This window comes from Tachysurus fulvidraco, chromosome 2 (genome assembly GCF_022655615.1).
Source record: "Tachysurus fulvidraco isolate hzauxx_2018 chromosome 2, HZAU_PFXX_2.0, whole genome shotgun sequence".
NCBI lineage: Eukaryota > Metazoa > Chordata > Actinopteri > Siluriformes > Bagridae > Tachysurus > Tachysurus fulvidraco.
In genome coordinates this window covers 15,997,617-16,019,722 of record NC_062519.1, presented here as the reverse complement: position 1 = coordinate 16,019,722, position 22,106 = coordinate 15,997,617, and the positions used below count along the sequence as shown (strand labels likewise).

General features: G+C 42.1%; 1 protein-coding gene across 5 annotated transcripts in view; it reads left to right on the top strand.

The window, feature by feature from the left end:
- The window catches only part of prickle2b (prickle homolog 2b), a 92,074-nt gene that overhangs the window by 60,381 nt on the left and 9,587 nt on the right, over positions 1–22,106 (top strand). For 3 of the 5 annotated variants that reach the window (XM_047810015.1, XM_047810016.1, XM_047810017.1), the window contains one exon: positions 16,027–16,210. In XM_047810015.1, coding sequence (XP_047665971.1) covers positions 16,027–16,210 — 184 coding nt within the window. The other 2 variants (XM_027176427.2, XM_027176426.2) reach the window with 2 other exon arrangements.

Here is a 22,106-nt window from a genome sequence, read left to right as displayed (position 1 = left end):
AAGAGAAAGCTGGAAGTCGTGTGTAAAAAAAAAAAAAAAGCTTTACATCTGACTGACACTGGAGACTCCTTCCATACTACTGTACACTCCTTGTGATTGTAGTTACTATAGAAACGCTAAATGACTTGAATAACCGATTGATTCTCTAAATCACGTAACAAAAATTTAAAACTGCTGTTATCCAGGTCACCACAAGAGTCGTGTTTCTGGCAGACACCGAAACGTCCTTGAGGCTGACTCTCGACAGCCCTGGTTTACCTCTACAACACAACCATCATGAGTCACAATTAACCCTGAAAGGATTTGTCCCCAATTAGGCCAGACGGCCCTGTTCCAATCCTGTGGAGTCTAGACCACTCGTCCTGCTCCCAAATCCTTTAAAATGTCAGCGATGCCTATCTGCAACCTGCTTCTGTTCAAAGCCTTTTAGCCTTACATCACTGTCGCTGCTGTGCTCAGATCACTGGAGCGTGAGCGCTTAGGAATATTGTTCCTGAGGTAAATTTGTTTCCTTCAGGGTAAAAGGCGCTCTGATGGATGAATCTGTCTCTTCCTCCCTTTCTCCCGTTGACCTCCTTTGTCTCGGGTGTTAGTCCGTTCTTTTTATATACGCATCCATTTATCAGGCAGGTCTCGCCTTTTGTTCAGCGCCGCAGAAAATTCGGATTGAACTTTAATCTCTTTTATTTTTTATCCCCCAGACCTCTTTCCCTCCCTCCATCCCTCCCTGCCTCCATTCTAACCCGCTTGCTTTCCATGCCACCCCGGTCCGTCACATTAATTCTCCTACCTGCTTTGCAGAAGCTGGTCACTTCATGGGGTGAAACGAAAAGATCTCAGCTCAGGCTTTTAGTTAATTGGTTTATTTTGGACCGAGCTCTACTGTGTTTGCCCTGTTTTCCAGAAACAGGAAGTTGAAGGGTGTGTCCAGGTCCATGTAATGTAAATAATTCTTCTTTTAAATATCACGTGAAGCCGTTGCAGTAAGTTATCCGACATTAGTTTGTTTTCTAGCCTGATCTTTTTGGCATCTTGTTATCAGTTCTAGAGTTGTATAGAAGCTTTCTCAGTTCTCCTCAAGCCAGGTTTTTTCCGTCTGATCCACGCTTTATCGACTCCCACTTCCTCTCCGACTCTGAAAGTCCTTCCTGTGCAACTTCCGTCCAGCTCTAACTGCCGTAAATTTCCGTAATCGGTTACAGTCTGAGCGGAACGTCTTATCCCCCTGTAGCTCAGGATGGAATGATCCTCCAGATTTATGGGCTCTTCTGCTCCTGTCAGGCCGCTCGATTGTTTCTCCAGCTTGTTACCGGCCTGTGGCTGCTTGCGACTCCTGGCTGGTGGCCTTTGGAGTCGCCTGACTTTCCGGCACTAGCCATCGTAAATCCCTGAAGCATGCAGCGGCTGATCCAAAGTTAATATTTCTCCATGTAAATGGCCGGATAGAAGCCGTCCTGGCCAGGACTCTACTCTAGCAGGAAGTGTGTGTAGTTCATTTCTGGCTGAGGTCACACCTCTTGCTGATAATCCATTTACCAGAGTTGTGATGATTAAAGGTGATGCTTCAGCTAACTCTCTTTTTCTCTCTCTCTTTCTCTCTCTCTCTCTTTCTCTCTCTCTCTCGTTCAGTCGTATCTCAGTCCCGGCTCTGTGTGCCGGAAAGCTCCCCGGCTAAAGCTAAATATTTAAACAGGGCATACTTGTCTAGCAGTTTATTTAACTTCAAATTTGGACGCTGCTTTTAAACCATTAAACCATCTGCAGTATTTGCAGAACCACCCAAGATCCAGTTTACCTTAACTGAAGATTTAAAAGTGCTAGACCTCACTAGGTTTTTAGAATTATGACCTTTTTTGTGGATGTAATTTAACGAAAATTCTTTTCTGAATAGATCTGCTTTTGAAACAAATCCTTACAGACTGTGATTAGCTCGAAGATGTCTTTCTTGGACACACGTTTACAGAGCTGTTCAACAGTTGATGAATGAATGACTGCCTAACTAGCATGCTAATGAGTTAAATGAATGAATCTCTAGCTAGAGAAATGAAGGAATATCTAGCTAGCTTACTGACTAGCTAATTGAATGAATAGCTTACTGACTAGATAAACAAAAGAATCTATAGGAAAATATGAAGGAATATCCAGCTTGCTTATTATTTAAATGAATGAATCTCTAGCTAGCTTGCTAACTAGCTAAATGAATGTATAGCTTGCTAAATAGATAATCAAACGAATCTCTAGCCAGCTTGCTAATTGGTGAAACAAATGACTAGTTAGCTAGCTAGCTAGTTGTTAACGGAAGTGCAAGTTAGTGCTAAAATCTTAGCATCTAGAGAAGCAAAAATGTTGAAAGTCTTCAGTAATTGTTGCTAATAGTTCTTCTCCCCTCTTTCCCATACACCTAGCTTGTCTGTTGCTAGTAACTTTAGCATGTTGCACATTTTTAATCCGTGTTCTCTGTAATCTCTAGGACGTTGTCTTAGATATGCTGTGTGTATGATTGCATTTGCTACTACATGGTAGATAGCCTCAGCTCGCTAGCTGCATTATTTGCTTTTTTACATTCATGTTCAAAACCTGGAAAGGTGAAAAAGACAAATAAAAGCTTAGCACTGTGTTTCTTTAGAAAAATGGAAAGCGTGTCTCGACACCCACAGCTTAACTCTCAATGGCTTTTGTGAATCGGGGAATGAATGTGGACTTGTGGAACATGCCGTGGGATGGAGGATGTAGGAGGGATGTGAGAGCGCTGTTCTGTACAATCAGCCTCCTCACATTGTCCTGCTGGCAGGCTGCCGTTCAGAAAGTAGCACCGAATCAGCGCTCACGCTCTTCTCCAATCAGGTTTCTGTCTCTCTCTTCCTGTTGAGTTGATGTACAGAAAAGAGATCCAGGTACAGTAGGCTGCGCTGCTGATGTTTCTCATTGGAAAATAATAATGGTACGCAAACATCTCGCTTGATAGCATGTATGTAAATATTTAGCCAGATTCTGGGGGCAGTGGTGGCACAATTGGTTAAGGCTCTGGGTTGTTGATCAGAGGATCGAGGTTCAAGGCCTAGCACAGCCAAGCTGCCACTGCTGGGCCCTTGAGCAAGGCCCTCAACCCTCCCTACTCCAGGGGTGCTGTATCATAGCTGCCCCTGCACTCTGACCCCAACCTCCTCAGTTGGGGTATGTGAAGAAAAGAATTCCACTTTGCTGTAATGTATATGTGTTGATTATAAAGGCCTCTATGCCCCCTGTTCTATTCTATTCTACTGTACAGACAAAAAAAAACACTGTATCATATTACCGTTTTTATTAAACCGTGTGACAACACTTATCTGTAAGCCACCGCTAGGCCGACGGCATCGGATTCAGCCATTCTCATGAAACGCTAGATTCAATGCTAAAATTTAAGGAACATGCTAATGGACATAAAAAAAAAAACTATCCTGATTACCACAGTCTTTGTTTTTGTGAGCCAAAATTACGCTGGCTGATGACTTCAGCAGAACATGGTGATTATCTTTAATCACAGGTCCTTTGTCAGAGGATCTTCACGGTATAATTTGATGTGGAGGACACGGGTTATCACACAGTCGGCCAAAGTTTTATTAGGATCATCTCATACTGTGTGACAACTAACAATCTGAAATGACCGCACGGTCTAAAAGCAGCTGAGGACAGGATGAAAGAGAGACCGATAGAGAGATGAAAAGGCAAAGAGGATTGAGAGAGAGTGAGAGAAAGAGAGCGAGAGAGCATTAGATGACTCATCACTCCTGGTTTATTGTTCTTTCTTTAAATAGCTGCTGCTTTTCATCAAATGTCAAATCTAATAATGCAGTGCAAAAAGCTATGTTTTGACGTAAATCCGTGTTTTCCTTCTACTCCTTCGTATTTTTTCTTCAAACTTTCATTCGAACCGCTGCACTCTTTTCTGCCTCTCACTTTGACCCACTTGTGTGACTTGAAGCTCTTCGTGTCGCCGCTAAGGAAAAAAAAAAAATAGAAAAACGCAGCACAAAGAGCTTCCCATCTTCCCATAAGGATTTCAGAGGGACCGTCCTCTTAACTTTTAAATCGATGGGGTGATGGATGTGGACACGGCCTCGCAGCACTTCCTGGCGATGGACAGCTCTGGTCTAAAGTGGGACGTGAAGAGCAGAAATAGCAGAGTCCCTCAAGAGCTTTACTACAAGGTCATCGTGGAGCTCAGGGCCTCGCCATGGTGGAAAAAAATAGGCCCCTGTGTAGTCTAATGGATTACACAGGCCTCATCTCTTTTCTTCTGTCCCTTCTCTCTCTCTTTCTCTCTTTCTCTCTCATCATTAACCCTATTCAGCAAATTGAATCCTGAGCTTCATTATTGTGCCCAGCACTTAAAATGTAATTTTATCCTTCTGGCTGCGCTCACTGAGTGAACTTAATGCATAATCCGTTGTGGAAATGAATGTTTTTTTTTCTTCTAAGTTACCAGATCACATGTATTGCCCTGTGGATATTTGCAAAGTCTCTGTGAAACAGATGGATTATCCCAGGACTGAAATATTGCCTGGAATTCTTCCTGTTCCAGAGTTGGAACTCCGAAGTTTATCTCAGAACTAGGGCTGGACGATAAGGATGAACTATTGCACTGTGATTGTGAAATGCCTTGTAGCCTATTTGAAACACACCCGAGCCCCAGCGATGACACACGTACAGATATCTGTGCAGCGTAACCCTATCGCTTGCGATAAAACTAAAGACAAACGATATACCAACAGATTTATGTTGCCATCGTCTCTGTAGATTGTAAACGAAGCTCAGCTGTTGACTGGAAAGTCAGCTGGCTCTTTGCTGCCTCTGATCCATCTCCAGTTTACCTCACTCTAATGGTATTAGCTGTTATTTCTTCTCCATTCCTTCTTTCTTTCTTTCTTTCTTTTTTCTCAAGCATATGAATTTATGCACCACCATGATTCACCTCCTGGGCTGAAGCCAGTTTAGAAAGCACTGAGTGTTCAAGGCTTCATCTGTAATGATAAGAATTTAAAATAATTCGATTTTTTTTTAATACTTTTTCTGCTCAATGCACACATCCAGATGTTTTATCCATATACTTAATAGGTTTTTTTTATTAGAAAAGGAAAGAAACCCTTCCATTAGATGAGGGGTGTACAAAGAGACTGAATTACTTTAATAGGCCACTTCTGCATCTGATTTCATGTTCTAAGAGTCATAACATAAATACACCGGCATCCAAGCCTGGTGAACTGTAATAGCAACATTATTGCGAAATTTGCTCAGCATGTTTGTTCACATCAGAACTAATCATGTTTCAGCATATCTGGACATGCACGCATTTGCACGTGCATGTTAACAAGCAGCGGCTCATGCGGTTTTTTTTACAGGCTTTGGTTTGCGCGTGTGTGTGGTACCTCTGCTCGGCCCCCACGCACAGATGCTGGGTAACTGATAGCAGTGTGTGCGTGTGCGAGCACACTTTGGTTTTGGCTCGTGAGCTATCCAGCGTGCGATAAGAGGTCGGTTGCGCTCCATCACGTGTTCCGAGTTGGCGTCGGAGTTTGGGCCACACAGTGCAGCCTGTGTATACCCGGATTGGTTTACGCAGGATTTCCACAAAGGTTTAATGGATCGTTTATGTTGGGCAATTATACACCCTGCAGTTTCATATTGCAAAAGATGTCTGATTTTTTATTTTTAAGCATTAAATGTGTGCACAGAAAGCGTATTGATTTGCAAAAAAAAAAATTCTAACTGTTCCAGAATACATCATGGCAAATATAAATAAAACAAATGCACATGGCCACCAGGTTAGAAGTGTGTTAAAGTGATGAACAAAGCCCGTTGTCGATACCCTTTATATAAAAGAAATAAATAACCTGGATCGAAGCTCTTACTGTAACTCATCCTCTGCCTCTCCCAGGCTTAGTGTACACACACATTGTCCAATCAGCAGCGAGCATGTGACTTACTGTAGTATACTAGACTGAACAAATTATTATAGGTTTATAGATGTATGGGAGCACATATTTATGGGTTCATATAATAGAATATGTACAGTATGTCCATCCATCTATTTGCTGTAGCGCTTATCCTATTCAGGGTCACAGGGAACCTGACGTCTATCAGCAGGGAATCTGGGTACAAGGTGTGGATTATCCTGGACAAGCTGCCAGCACATCACAAGGCACACATGCCCATTCACACACTGAGGACCGCTTAGAGACAATATTCAGCCTACACCACATGTTTTGTACTGGGGAGGAAACCAGAGAACCCAGAGGAAACCACAGGCACACACACACACACACACACATATACTGGCTGGATCCAGTAATCAAACCTCAAAACCTCTAGGTCTTCATGAGAGGCTTCATGAGAGCCTCCTCTGCTAAGGGGCCCTGGGTCATCAGTTCCACTTCTCTCGAAATTTTTGTGTGCTGCACTGATTGGCCTCGCCTCTAAACTTAGCATTCTGGAAACATGTGACTTAACAGTGTTTGGGATGAGTCCAAAACTAGCACTGGAAAAGGCATGCACGGATAACCCTGATAGCGAATGGAGAGAGAGAGAGAGAGAGAAAGAGAGAGAGAGTTTATGGGAAATGATCTATGCATTCATTAAAGTTAGTTGTTCTCAACAATTACTCCCACAGGCCTGCATTTTTGTGTGAGAAATGTGTGCAGTTTATAGTATGACATAGTGTAATTATCACCTCCAAAAGGAATCCACAGAGGATAAAACTGGGCTCCAAAATTGCTTTTAGAAACTCTAATACACCTCTAATTCGGTTACACAATATTCTCCAACCACTGCACTATTACACCCATCCTATGGTAAGACCTGATTAAGAATGCATGAAATTGTGTAAATCCCCTGGGATTATTTTATTGCTCTATGGCTTGTTCAAATTCTGGAGTGAGTGTTGTCTGCAAAATCATTATTTCCTAAAAGCTTGGGTGAAAATGCACAACTAAACCTTCAAGTTCATTTCTCTAAAAAAACAAAAAAAACAACTCAAGTCTAGCCCGAATACTAGACATCAGGTGTAGAGATAATTAATGATGCACAAAAAAAAAAAATAAATAAATAAAAAATTTGTCTTGAAATTTCAGTCATAGCTCACACACTCGCATGAGGTTGTATGATAGTGGGCGTTTCTTTTGACCTGTCAGAAAATTATATAATTTATAATAATATAATTATATAATTTTCTATATGTGATGTACGACAAATTATATATATATATATATATATATATATATATATATATATATATATATATATATATATATATATATATATATTATTATATATATATATATATATAATTATTATTATTATATATGATATAAATGATAAATAATGATATCATGACATAAGTATATAATGATAGTGGGTGGTTCTTTTGACCTGTCAGAAAAGAACCGCCCACTATCATACAACCTCATGCTAGTGTTATATACAGTGTGTGTGTGTGTGTGTGTGTGTGTGTGTGTGTGTGTGTGTGTGTGTAGCTTATATATACTTTTATTTGATGTGATTGGAAGTTTTTAAATTGGAAAAAAATGAAGCCAAATTTTTTGCTTCACAGATTTTAGCCAATCAGGATCTTCCTCAGCAATTAGGAAGCGATTTCTTAATCAATTTTTACGTATTAATAGTCTATAGTCAAGTCAAGAAGCTTTTAGTCTATCTATTAATAGTCTATGTATTAATAGTCTATGTATTAATAGGAAGCATTAGTTTTTGCATCACAGCACATTTGATGTACAACATGAAGTCTTGAAGACATGGAGTTTATGATCCCAGGCTTGTGTGGTGTAACAATAAAACTTGTCTTTTTAATAAACTACAGTCTTAACAGGTCGTTTGCTGTTTCTCAGTAATATTTGTTACTAAACGTGTCAAGACCTCTAATAGTGTTGTGTTACATTATTTACTGCTATTCTGTGTCTCTGAATAGCGCTTTAACTGCCCCTGGGGCGATGAAGCCTGGGGGAAATTGAATCATTTACATGTAAATGACACCAAAACAGCAGCCATTGAGTTCCTAATTATAACTAAACGCAGGACGCTTGACTCATTGACCCCGCCCCTACGACGCCGATATATTTGCATACTCCCCATTGATTGGTTTATCGCCAACAGAACGTTTTCGGCTAACGTTTGACATTATTAGCATACTCCAAATGTATTGGTTAGTCTGAAGGGATCCAAGATTGCAGAAATCCTTTCTTATTTGCATACTGAGAGCCTATTGGTCAAAGCAAGCTCTCGATCAGCTCAGTCTCCACTCGAGCAGTAAGTAGGAGGCAGTCGAGCTTTGCGCTGCGCTGCTAAGCGCTCATTTATTTATTAAAGGGAATTTAGGTTGGAGGAGGTCGTGGAGGGAGATGGTCTGATATCTAGATCTAAAAAGCCCTGATTTGTGATTATGCCTGGAGGAAATCGTCTTGAAGGGGGATCTAATCTGAAAAGCTCGGTGCTTTCCTTCTGTTTTATTTGCTGGTGTAGATTGTCCTGTCCAGTGCGCGGATGCCATTTGAGAAGAAGTTGAGACATGCCTTAAGTCGGAAAGCTGCTCTTTTTAGTTTGCTGGAAATATGGACATCCTGCATGAATGCTGAGATATTATTTTAAACTCCGAGCTCTCACGGAAAACGGTAGGAAACCAACCCAGCGCGCATTTCTTCATTTGTTTTGTTTGTGTTCGATTTATATGAAATCTAAACTTTCCAGCTTGTAGGGATTTCACAAGCGACTGATTTTATATTCTCTCAAAAAAATAAAAAAATAAAAAGAGGCTAGATTGTTTTTTTTTATTTGTTTTATTTTTTATTATTATTATTAATATTGCATGAACGCACCACTGCGTAACGTGACGCGCTTTTGCCACGAATTATTATGTCGTGCGTAATAACACTAAATCGCCCGCACTCTATTAGAAATCACACTTTGAATCGTTTTAGTAGCTTTTTTTTCTTCTCTCTCCCGTGTCCAGTGATGTTGACCCGTCCCCTGTAAGTCGGATTAATGCCTTTGTTTTCAGTTTGTTTGGCTTTGTTGCCCTCCAAAGGACCGATGGAGTCAGGATTGGGCACTGCGCATTAACATATGAATACAATGAGCGATCTTTCTCTCTCTCTCTTTCACACACACACTCACATTCACACACACTCACACACGCACGAGTGACCTCAATATCATCACCCCCAGTTTGACCTTGTTACATGACTGCATTTTATTAGCGATAATAAATTACGCACGGCTTAATACAACACACCGGGTCATTTCCATTCTAAGTGTTTTGGATAAACACCTGGAGTCCTGCTTTGTGTTTGTCCCCAAACACAACCCTGATTTAAAATCCTACACCAACTAACCCTATGACTAACTGATAGGTGTTAATGCTGAGCACCGTGTTGTCCAGATTTCCTGTGGTTAATCTCCTGTCCTATTTTATGTGTATTCCCACATCTACATCCACACTCGATCTGATTTGACCAACCAAGATGAAGCAGATGCTAAAAACAAATGAAAGAATTTAAAGTCAGAGTTTGGTTCTATATGTGATACCTCGCTGATACTGGTGTCTCCTTACGTCAGAATCATGCAAGGCAAATCGTGTCCGTTTTTTGGATCGTTTTAATATTACAGGCTGCCGCTGACCCCAAGACAACACTGGAGATCACACTGATCCCTGAAAGTGAGCTGTACCGACCCCAGGCTCCTCGGATTTGCTTTGGCCTCTGCTTCATATTCTCTTGTGTTCCTTACTCCAACACACCTGAACCAACAAGGCAGCTCATTAGCAGGCACATTCTGGGTCAGCGTTGGTGTGTGAAAGTTAGAATCATGCAGAGCCAGAGAGTTGCCTTTACCTCATTGTGTCAGTGTGTACAGTAGTTCCACAGGGTCGCCGAGTTTAGTTTGACATTCCTCTTTTAACACACCCGAGTCAACTCTTTGGCTAATTAGCGAGGTCTTCACAGGGAGAAGTTGGCAGACGGAGTGAAAATAAAACCATAATTTAGATAAGTGTTACTTCACAGTACTTCCTGGGTTCCAACTGCGCTGTATAACGATAACAATTGTTGTAGTAAGAGTGTGTGAGAAAGAGGACATTTCAAACGTCTGCCATGCAAATAAAGTGTTTTGAGATGCGTCAGCTCAGGTGTGTTTAAATGATACAGACTTGACATGCATGCAGAGAAATTCCTGTAAAATTTATTGAAGAGGTGCTGATTTCATTCATTTATTCAATCCATCCTTTTTAACAACAAAACTTTTTTTCCATACTTGATCAGAGAACGCATTGTTTTTCTTATTCAGGTCTATCAGAACACACACACACACACACACAAACATGCAGTTTATTACAGACAGCTCCAGAGTATTCTCCAGCTTTCTGCTGCTGATTCGGACTCCCCGGTGTCACTGTGTGTTTTAGAGCGTGTTCTGATGGTTTGGACAGATGGGAAATGTAACGTAAATCTCTGAAGGTTGCTTGCTCGTTTCCTCTCCGTGAGTTTCTGTGTTTTTTTTTTTTTTTTTTTTTTCTTTTCCCTCCAACAGGTTTTAGCTCTTCCATTAAACAACAGACAGCAGTGAGTAGGTAGCGACGGTAACCCGAGAGCAGATTTATGCAATGTAGCATGTTCCCCAGCTCAAATCAGCATTTAATAAACCAGCAGCTGTTTCTTAGGACAAAATCGTTCTTCTTGTGTCTCATCCACCCCACAGTGCCTTTAGTTTACATTGGTGCATTTTTTGTGTTAGGGTGTGAAATAAAAGCGGATCTGTAGTAAAAGTAAAGAATGTAGACGCTCCGGTGTCTGATAGCGTGTGATGCATGAAGCGCGCCTGCTTGATGTTAGTTGTGGGATGTGTGCCAGGCCACAGGTGCCCAAAGCCCTGGGGAGAAACTTCAGCTGGTTGTGATGGATTGCAGCAGGTGGGCGCTTGTGGTAAAATCCCTGTTCGTTTGAACATATTGTATTAGTACACAGTAATCACTTGTTAACAATATGTTCCATCGTTAAGCATGATTAGAAATGTTCAGGCTGAATACGCAGACTTGCAGTTGTGTGATGGATGTCAAATCAGTGTGTTTTTTTTTTTTTTTTTAAACCATTCTCCAGGCTGTTCATCCAGTACATATCCTATTTATAGTGCTGCAGGGTGCCAATACTTATGATGCTTTCACAGAACGGTGACTATCTCAATTGAATCAGACGAGGAAATTTTCCAAACCCACGCACTGTACACTATCTAGTGCACTGTTTCTGTCCGAAAGAACAGTCTAGGAAGTCTGGTACACTCCTGAAAACCCACAATGCACTGCACTCGTAAAGCAGTTGATAGCTGCACATTATCTCACGATTTCCTGTCAGTTTCACGGAAAGAGGCGTAGCCTATGTGTGTCTGTCTCAGCCATAAGACAGGAGGTGTGGTCTCTGGGTGTCAGTCCAGTGAATGTGTGGCCTCTTTTTGTCCTTTGTCAGAAGGGAGGTGTGGCCTTTGTCAGAGCCATTAAGAAAGTGTGGCCTCTAAGTTCCGGCGAAGAAGACGTGTCTCCATTGCGTTGCCTTTGTGTCTGACGGGTTGAGCGATGTAGGTGTGGCCTGTGAGTGTGTGAGAAGGCGTGGTCTTATTGTCAGCTTAAGTGAAGGAGGCGTGGCCTATGTGTCAGTTCCAGTGAAGGTGTGTCTATTTTTCCCTAATGAAGTAGGCATGAACTATGTACCCGAAGAAATCAGTGCCAGTGAATGAGGCATTGTCTCTGCGTCTGTCAATATCAGTGAAAGGGGCGTGGCCTGTGAGTCTGTGGAAAGGCGTGGTCTCATTGTCAGCTCAAACAAAGGAGGCGTGGCTTCTGGGTCCTGTCAGGCCCGACGAGAAGGTGTGGCTTCTTTATAAGATTGAGTGACGTAGGTGTGGTTTCTGTGTGTGTGTGACTACAATATCTATAATCTCCAAATGAAGGAGGCGTGGCCTTTGTATATGTCAGTTTTTAGTGAAGGAGGCGTGGCCTCCACATCTCCACCATACCAAATCAGGTTTGTCTAAAAAAAAACGGATGTTGCTGTTTCGAGGGTTCTATGATCTAGTAGATGTGCAGTTTCTGGTGGTATTAAAATCTAAAACTGGGTGTGGATTTGTTTTAAGAGCACTCTCTTGGATTGTTTAAAGGAAAAGTAATCTGAGAGAGTTAGAGAGAGAGTTTGCTCTGCTGTTGCCAGCTGTCTGTTGGGAGTGATGCTATGGCAGTCCTGCGTGCCTTACAGGTATGCTGGCAATGTGGAATTTCTCTACAAAAATCACGCAAACCCGGTTCATGCCTGCAAACCGCACGGAATTACCCATAAACCTGAGCGGCGCTCCATGTGTTGTGCCTGTAGCTATTGTTAAACACAGCAGAGACCAGTCCAGCAGCAACATCACATCTGCTGTTCGAATACGACGTGAAAGCTCGCTTATTAAGCTGGAATGCAAACGTCTGTCTGCTCGCATCACGAGAACGCGGCTCACCGTCTATCCGGACGCCTCGCAGGCTGGCAGCAGTTCACCCTCCACTCCGGGGACAGGACAGCCGCTTTTATGTCTGGCTAGCGAAGGCGGGGTCGTGTTTATGAATGCTGTCAGTGCGGGTCTCCTGTGAGCACAGGGTTTTCTAATGAAATCAGAGTGAGCAGTTTGAACTATCCGTCTGTCGAGCGTTGAGAGCTTTAAATAAAAAATTTCAACCTGGAGAAATATATTCATTAAAGGAAAATCAATTTGTTGGTGCTTTCTGCGATCAATCGTGGACTAGGGAGTGATGACATTTCTGTCTGGGAATCCTGCTCTTGTTTTTTAAATCTGTTCATCTTGGTTTTTTTAGTTTGTAGCACAGTAAATTGGTGCCACAATGTTTCTAGAGCGCTATTTGTACAACCTCACACTGTAAAAAGATAAACCCTTCCCAAGCCACTTATTTCTAATCAGTATGCAATCTTTTAAAGACAAATTCAAAAGTCTCATAGTTTCATACGTTATCCACAATGCCGTTTAACCTTCTGAAAAGCGGTGCAATGGGATTTTACACTCCCTTCACGTTTACCTAAAGAAAGCGATGAAATGCTTTAAGTCTGTCCAGCTCATTCTGCTCAAACAGATCCCTGTACATCGCTAGCTAGCCGTCCCGAGTCTCTGCCTTAACTGCAATGCATTCTGGATCTATGAGTTCAGCATCTGCACCAAAAAAAAAATCCCCAACATATTTGGTTTTCAGAGAACTATCTAGCAATGAAAATGTCCCTCTGATGTCAGCTTGACACTGAATTTCCAGAATTTAGCTAAAAGCTATGCTAATGACCGGCTTAACAATGTTGGTAGCTTGACCCAGACAGTTAAGCTCAGGCATTTCAGAGGCTTATTTTATTAATTACCCTGGACACTGCTTCATTCAGAATGACATGAATGCTGTCTCTGCAAAAAGGAAAAAAAAAGGAAGCCGTCACAAGCGCTACACAGTTATAGCTAATGGGGCGCATTTAGCATGAGCTCATTATTGCTGCAGCTCCTGCTTCCTCTCATCCATCATTACTGATAGTGGACTGTTTGGGTGAAATGTTCCTTCACTCTCAACACACACTAAACTGTCCTTGTCCTTGCTGAAGCAGCTGCTACAACATTCGGCTTCCTCGACCAGGAGAAAACGGACCGTGCGCTCTGTCAGGAAACTCACCTGAAGCTCCACATTGGATGGAGGCATGGATAGTCTAAGGCTTGATCAGATTAATACTCGATTAGTAATGTGGTCTTTTTTCCCAGAGGAGCAGTAAGAGTAGATATAATAAAAAGCCAGATCGGTGACTGAGCAAATAAGGAAATAAATTCCTACTAAATACATTTCTTAAAAAAAAAACTGACGACGTCAGCACCGCTAACCTGCTTCTGTCAACTAGAAGGGGAAGTTTAACCCTTTCTGCTTATTTATGGTTTTGTTTCTTTTTTTAACTTTTATTGTTCTTTCAAATATTTTGTTTTTAAAAATTTATTTTCTTTCTTTCTTTCTTTTTATTTATTCATTTCATCTTTTGTCCTACCTTCCTTCTGTCCCTTCCTTAATTTTCTTCCATTTTTCTTTCCCATCCATGTCTTTCCCCTTCCTTTCTTCCTTCCTCTGGTTCTTCCTTTTTTTAGGCTTTCCTTCCTTTGGTCTTTCCTTCCTTTTGCCCAATTTTCTTTCTCATCCTTCCATTCTCCTTCCCTTTCCTCTTCTTCTTTTATTGAAACCTTCATCTCTTCTCTCTCTCTCTCTCTCTCTCTCTCTCTCTCTCTCACTCATTGATATTAGAGAACGTTTCCAGTTTTATGAGTCTGTCTTCAGTCCCAGTTCTCAGCACAGGAGACGTGTCCATTGACTTGCAAAGTGTCTCTTTGCACAAACTAAGCACCAAACAAGCAAACAACATTTTGTATATCTGGTCCTGCGTCCTTTCGTGCAGAGTGCAGACTCATTCACACGCAAAGCCTTCGTTTCCATACAGAAACCACGGAAACAGACGGGCGACAAAGGTGGTGTGGGGGAGGGGCGGGGGACATGCATTTATTATACAGGTACAGCATGACATTGCTCGTCTCTTTTAGAAACATGCCTCAATGGAAAGTCTGTCTGATGGATCAGATTTATCCTGCCATGGAAGCTTTCATGACATCACAAAGGGTGTGGTCTCTTGCCAACAGACTCCACCCACTTCAGCAGAATGCCTGCACTTTGTAGGCTCCTCCGGCAGTGGTTATACGAGAGAGTTATTTATTTTTCCTTTTTCGCTCCCCGACGCCGCAGTGCCTGCAGGGTGCCCGAGGTGCTAACGGGATTTGGTCTGTGTTCTGTCCATACTTTTGAGGCAGATGAGGTTAAGAGATCTGACCAGGGGCCTCTAGAGCCAGGGAGTGAGGTTTGGCACGACCACATCTGTCCTACTGGAGACTAACCAGATGTTAAGCATTTGACGTGTGTGTGTGTGTGTGAGAGAGAGAGAGAGGGAGTGAGAGAGAGAGAGAGAGAGACAGATTTTTAGTGACTGTTGTAAGCAAATGTGGCCTAGTCACCAGAGTGTGAGGTGGGGGTTTGTTGTGTGTATTTGCATTTGAAGTGCCACTGTAACCCAATGCAGGCTTTTCTGACAAGAACACAATATATCAGGTGTGTGTGTGTGTGTGTGTGTGTGTGTGTGTGTGTGTGTGTGTGTGTGTGTGTGTGTGTGTGTGTGTGAAATCACTGTAATTCATGTCTGAGTCAGCGTTAAAGGTGCAGGTTGCGGTTTTTACAAGTGCGTCTAGACCTTGAACAATCACACTCTTTAAAAGAGGAAATCCGGGAATATGAACAGATCAGAACAGATTTGTACACAGATCTAGATTTTTTTTAGTTATTCTCTTTAGTAATTCTCTTTAATTATTCTCTTTGCATTTTTTTTTTGGCCATGAAATTGTCCCACAGGTCTAAAGGGAAACCTATTATTATAGTTGTTGCGAATATGGTGATAAAGGCTGTTGTGAGACATCTATTTTAAGTATTGTACAATAAATACGAATTCTGGCAGCACATTTAAATGCGGAAAGTTTGTACAGTACAAACGCCCCTTAAACAAGACGTGTAGCAGCTGAACAACAGAGTGTGAAAAATCCACTGAATTAGCTAATAGCAAGTGTACACTGATTTTTCCAGATTTGGGATCTTAATAAGCAGATTTCTGTGTTTTTATTAAAAGCCTTGTTTTCTGTCACTAATTTGGATGTGTGTGAAATTGTGAGCAGATGGCTCAATACTGACTGATCAGTCCTTCTGGATTCGTTTAATTCCCTGATTTGTTTGGCAGATCTTTTTCCCCTGCAAAATAAATCCACCACGCTGAAATTATTGTGTAATGATCTCAGATCGTTTTGGTTTTAGGAGAATTTGGGTCACTCTGCGTTCGTGACCTAATATCTTCGCTCCGTTTGTAACCAGAGTCACTTATTAGTGTTTTCCGGATCTCTCAGGAAGATCTGTCTGCACTGCAAGTGTCCGCTTGAGGATCATGCTGTGACGGCCATGCCTCTGGAGATGGAGAAGACCGTGTCCAAGCTGCTTTACGACTTCCAGAGGAACTCCACGTCCGACGACGACTCGGGCTGCGCTCTGGAGGAGTACGCCTGGGTGCCACCCGGCCTCAAACCCGAGCAGGTACGACCCCTAAAAATTACTTCTCTTTGCCACAGCGTCCACTTGTTCAGAGACGTATGTTAGGATGTTGTTTAAGATGCAGTGAGACTAAAACAAGGTTGAAGGTTAGCATACTAACTGGAGCAGAACCACGTTATTTTTAGCATAATTTGAGACGTTGCGTAATGTTCCACCTCTTGATTTTTTTTTACCACAAAGCTGGATGTAGTGGAAACGATGAGCACGAAGAAATTAGCTAGACCTTTGAGGGGCAACAAGATTTCAGCCAGAAGGAATTTTCTCTGACGTTGACAATGCGACCAGTGCGGTTATGTGGAAGACGACAAACGTAACACAAGATTATGGGGTCAGAATTGTTTCGTTATTCTGAATAAATACACTATGATCCACAAATAAATATAAAGAGTTTCACAAATATTTTTACAAATTTCACGAAATGAAATTCACAAATAAATAAAATGGGATTTGCAAATAAAAATATTTATAAATTGTATTTATTTGCGAATTGCTTCCTGCTCATTTGTGAATCGCGTTCTGTGCATTTGTGAATCACTGCACGCATTTGTGGATTGCGTTCTGTGCATTTGTGGATTTGAAACATTTCTAACGTCAAGACGTGCACAAGAATCCACAAATAGGTGGACTCCGCCCACCGTCTACTCCAGCCAATCACGTTCTGATTTACTCGCTCTTCACACTACCCCTGGACCCATTGATGATGCTGAAATCATTTCCAAAGAAAGCAGAATTGAACTAACCCTTAGTGCTGGCTACAATCCATACAGGGTTACCAGATTGGGCTCGAATCTGTGCCAAATGTTTTTTATTTGTGGTTTATTTTTTTCGTATTTTGCAGTACATATTACACTGTGATAGTGCGAGTAAATCAGAACGTGATTGGTTTGAGGTAGACCGTGCCACGATTGGTCAGCGCCACGAGACCGTTGTCCGATTGGCTGGAGTAGACGGTGGGCGGAGTCCACCTATTTGTGGATTCTTGTGCACGTCTTGACGTTAGAAATGTTTCAAATCCACAAATGCACAGAACGCAATCCACAAATGTGTGCGTTGATTCACAAATGCACAGAACGCAATTAACAAATGCGTGCAGTGATTCACAAATGCACAGAACACGATTCACAAATGAGCAGGAAGCAATTCGCAAATAAATACAATTTATAAATATTTTTTTTTTTTTTGCAAATCCCATTTTATTTATTTGTGAATTTCATTTCTTTTTGTGAAATTTGTAAAAATATTTGTGAAACTCTTTATATTTATTTGTGGATCATGGTGTATTTATTCAGAATAACAAAACAATTCTGACCCCATACAAGATCGTACTAAATAACGGACGTCAGCACGCGAAGATTTTTTTCACATTCGTATGCAGTTATATACTTCACGCTCCCGCAGAAATAAAGAAGCAAATGCGTCTCGGCTGTGCGGAGAAAACCGTATGAATTATCATCTTTGAAAAGCAGGCGTTTACTTTCCGTGTGCTGTTTAAAGCAGTCAGCAGGCTGCACTCCAAACTGCTCATGGCTGCAGTCCATCTCTGCAAATATATGTTAAAAATAATAAACCGTGTTAACAGACGTATGAATAAACTCCTCATCTTCCAGACAGAAAAGACGTCTAAGTGGATTCAGACAGCTTGTTGGCATGTAACGCATGTTGGCATGTCTCAGGCTCACACACACACACACACACACACACACACACACACACCCAACATGGCACTGCTGAGTGTATATACATTCCTACACTGTTTAACTCGGACACGTGTACACACACATACACACACATCCATCCTTACACTGTCACAGGCACTTCGGAGACTAACAGCACAGGATTTTGTGTAGGTTACGAAACATGTTACTGCTCTTACTGAAATCTAAACTTTGGTGTTTGTTTGCTCGACTGTTCTGCACTGTTCTGAGTGGAAGTTATAAAACACAGCTCAGCCATTTAAAATGAATTCTGAAATCGAGCATGCCTAAAAGTGTTTCTTTTCCCCCAGCATTTTCCCCCAGTCTTGTAGAAGCGCTCGGTTTTTTTGGCTCCACCGTATCCTCACATGGGCTTTATTAGAGCGTTTGCGGGTGGCTGGCTCTCTTTATAGACCAGTTAAATCGTTCATGGCTACGAGTTTCATTTTCTTCGAAACTGAAAGACGGGCTTATTACTAGCACAGCGTATAGCAGGTCGATAACCAATAAAGCCCCGTCTACTGTCTCCGTTTTCTGCTCCTTAGAGGTCAGCCAATGGTTGTGGTCGATTTTTTTTCCCCTCAAGGATCTCTGAAGGTGGCATTCACCACGGGATATAAACGAGTTAGCTGCTATGGAGCAAGATCGATTTGCCGTGATGGCTGATTATTAAAGGCGCGGACATCCATGGTTTGAACGTGATCGTGATCGATGTCAGCTCATGACCGATGGCCGAGCATTCCGCAAGACCTCCGTTTGCGTGTCTGTGTTTCCTGACCAACAGGAGCCAGAATACGTGACTTCCAGGTGAGATACGTTTGATGAAGGTCCCCAGCAGGGAAAGCTTTATTAGCGAGTCGTCTATTATCAGGCAGAACGCTGGCGTCTGCAGTTTCACCCTGAGACGGGGACGGGGACGGAGCTCGCACACCTCTGGAAAGGAAATGAAGAAGGAGATTTACAGCTGAAAGGAAAGCTGGCCTGCACATTTCTCCCTCTCATTAGCTCTTTTATCCAGAAGCAAGGAAAGACAATGATAATACCATCCTCATGATTCAGTGAGGATTCCTGCTCGGTGAAAGACAGGGATTTTAGAGATTAGCGCCAGATTCCAAAAAGTCACATGACCGGCTATAGTTTAGCGATCCAATTATGTTGGCTTAGGAGTGCGGATAACCCGAAGGCGTCCTCCCTCATGGATTCACATGGTTTCTGTCTCTTATTGCTCTTTCTCCTGTGTAGTGCTATTAATTCACCCAAACGTTAAATATTGTTTTGGGAGGACGGCTTTGGAATTCTGGAAGGCACATCAGCGGGAAGCATCACTACTTATGCATGTCCGACCTGGCCGGCTGCTGTCTTTCACTCTTTGTGGAAAAAGGAAGTGGGACGACGAGCTAAGCCCAGTTTTTAACGTCTCTCACATAGACAAGGCTCTTAAGATGGAAAATCTCAAAGTGGAAAAAGTATCAGCAAGACAGAACAGTTTTTTCACAGCCATACGATGATTTTACAATCTGGAAAGACAGTTACGGGAACTGCTACTTTCCCGAGCGCAGAGTCAAGTTCTGGTGTTTTACTTGGTTGCGGTTGCTCTAGGCGCTTTATCTGATAAATAATAAAGACTCGTATCACTTCGGTGCTGTGATTATTCCGAGCAACAGAATATAATAACCTTTCGAAACAAAGCTGAATATGTAAATAACTAGCATTCGTTCTTGTCCTGGGGAACTTCAGCATGTCCTGAGAGCCCTTCTTTGTGTCATGAAAGCCAGCTGTATGTACCGAGATGCGCAAGGTGGTTGCCAGACCCCTGGACTCGCGGGCAGACGGCCAGATCTCTTCGCTCTGATTACAGTTATTTCCACGAGTTTGCATGAGAGCGCTGGCTCGCGTCCGTCAGATCTCCTCACCGCACCAGCGCCGATTGTTATTGTTGGACAGGAGTGCGGTAATTTATTGGATCTCGACCGCTGAAAGTTTCAGCTGAACAAATCCCTGAACCCACGTCTACTCCAGTAATTCTCAAAAAGAGTGGACGGCCAAGACAAGCAGCGGAAGAACCATCAGTCCGCGCTCTTCTTCAGGGGCAGGGCGAGGCTCTGGACGGTCGAGTCGTGTTAGAATTACAACCTCGAGATTCAGGACCGGGGATTCACGTTCCCGTGTATTCCCACTTCTGCTGGTGTTTTTTATACAGGAAGGACATCATCCATGCTCTTGTACTTCATCCGTGTCTGAAAGGGAGTGATGAATAGAGTAGAATGCACCGCTTTGCTGGTTTTTCTCAACCAACAGCAGTGCCTCGGAGACGCTTATAAATCACGTCTCATGCGATATCCATTTTGTTCAGCTTTTTACGAGACGGGTTTATATGCTATAAGGAAGGGCAGATGGAGCTCGGTGCTTTATCACGTTAAGTCATTAGACATTAGCCATGTGTAATGAGGTGGAAGGCCAGGAGGAGGTCTGGCATGTCATAGCGTACCCCAAAAACCCATCCTGTTACTGTAATTCCGACCGTAGCTTATATCCTGAGTTTAAGTCCTGTGTGTCTTTCAAAAAAGCAGTTTGAACATTATATCGTGACACGATGCATCCCCTCATTACGCTGCTGATATAATGAAAGGCTTTGTGTTTGTACGCTACTGGCAATAACCCTTCTTTCGTCACCGCCACATAGTCATAAAAGGTGGAGTGCATAGGTCACGTCCGCGCGCCGTTCTTAATCACCGCAATTTAGATCTGCGCCTAAATCGACGAACAAATACTTGCAAGCATATGAGAAAGTAGACAACACGCATGCAGGGTGTGGAGATGAAGCCTCTGTGTCAGCATAACAGCCGGGGATGTGAGAGGGCAGATTCCATTAACTTTACATTGCTCAGCTATAAATCACCAAGACTGTAATTGCTGTGTCTCTGTATGAGTGTGTGTGTGTCTCTGTATGTGTGTGTGTCTGTATGTGTGTGTGTGTGTGTGTGTGTCTGTCTGTCTGTGTGTGCGTGTTTGAGTTTTTGAGAGGACATGTCAAGGAATGGGGGAAGGGTTAACAAGAACAGGGGCTGAATCACACCCTGCCCCCATGTTTACCTCATTCCCAGCACGCCAGCATGTTTCAGACATTTTGTCTTTTAATTAAAGGCAGAAACCTTTAACCTTGCAGTGGAATTTTTTTTAAAATGATGAAATTCGATGAACAAAATTTGAGGCAGTAACAAACATTACACCCGAGTCTAAATATATATGGACGATTAGCAACGCTCAGAACCCTGAGTCAGAAATATTACAAATCATTAAATCAAATAAATTCCTTTAGATCTCATTGGTCCTCTGTCCCATAATACGTCTCTTGCTGGATGATTTCAAGATGTGATAAAACGCGCATTTTATTTTTGTCCCTATTTAGTCGGTAAACTGTAATCAAAACTAAAAAAAATAGTCAAAAGTAAATTTCTAATTTAAGTAAATTTCTGAATTTTTGGTCAATTTTCAGATATGAAAAGATTAGCGATGACGTCAAAGTTTGTACTTTACTTAAGTATGTTTTTTTTTTTTTTTTAAATAAAATAAATAAATAATTCATTTCACCATTAGATCAGATTCGATTTTTTTATATATAACCAGAATCATTAGGATTAGGTTAGACATGTTAGGATTTCTTCTATCCCGTTGATGCAGAAGGTTTTGTAGTAAACGTACAGCTCTATACGGGCGTGACTGAGCGTGTCGGACCTGATCGGAAGTAAAAACACAAACAGAAACGTCTTTCGCCGGATCTGTAAAAAGAGGTGAGGTGCGTGACATTTGAGATTTGTAAGAAGGATTTCAAAATTTTGTGCAAAATGATTCATCTTACGCTAGACGCTCTACCGTATAAGCGTATCTGCTATCGGTTGCCATAGTGATAACGTTTCTCAGCAACTAGCAATTTACTACGTAACATACAGACATAAGTATGAGTTTATCTGAATCGTATCATTTAGGACGTCGCTGAACGCACTTGCAGAAAGTTCAGTTACTCATCTCGGTCACATCCATGATGTGGACACGCCCACGTCTAGTCACCAACTCTCGTTTGTCACTCTTGCTGGAAGTTAGTGAACTATGGTCGCTTTGTCACTGTGAGTCCAAGCCACCACTTAATGCCCCCGAGCTACCGTTTAATGTCGTCCTGCTGTCTA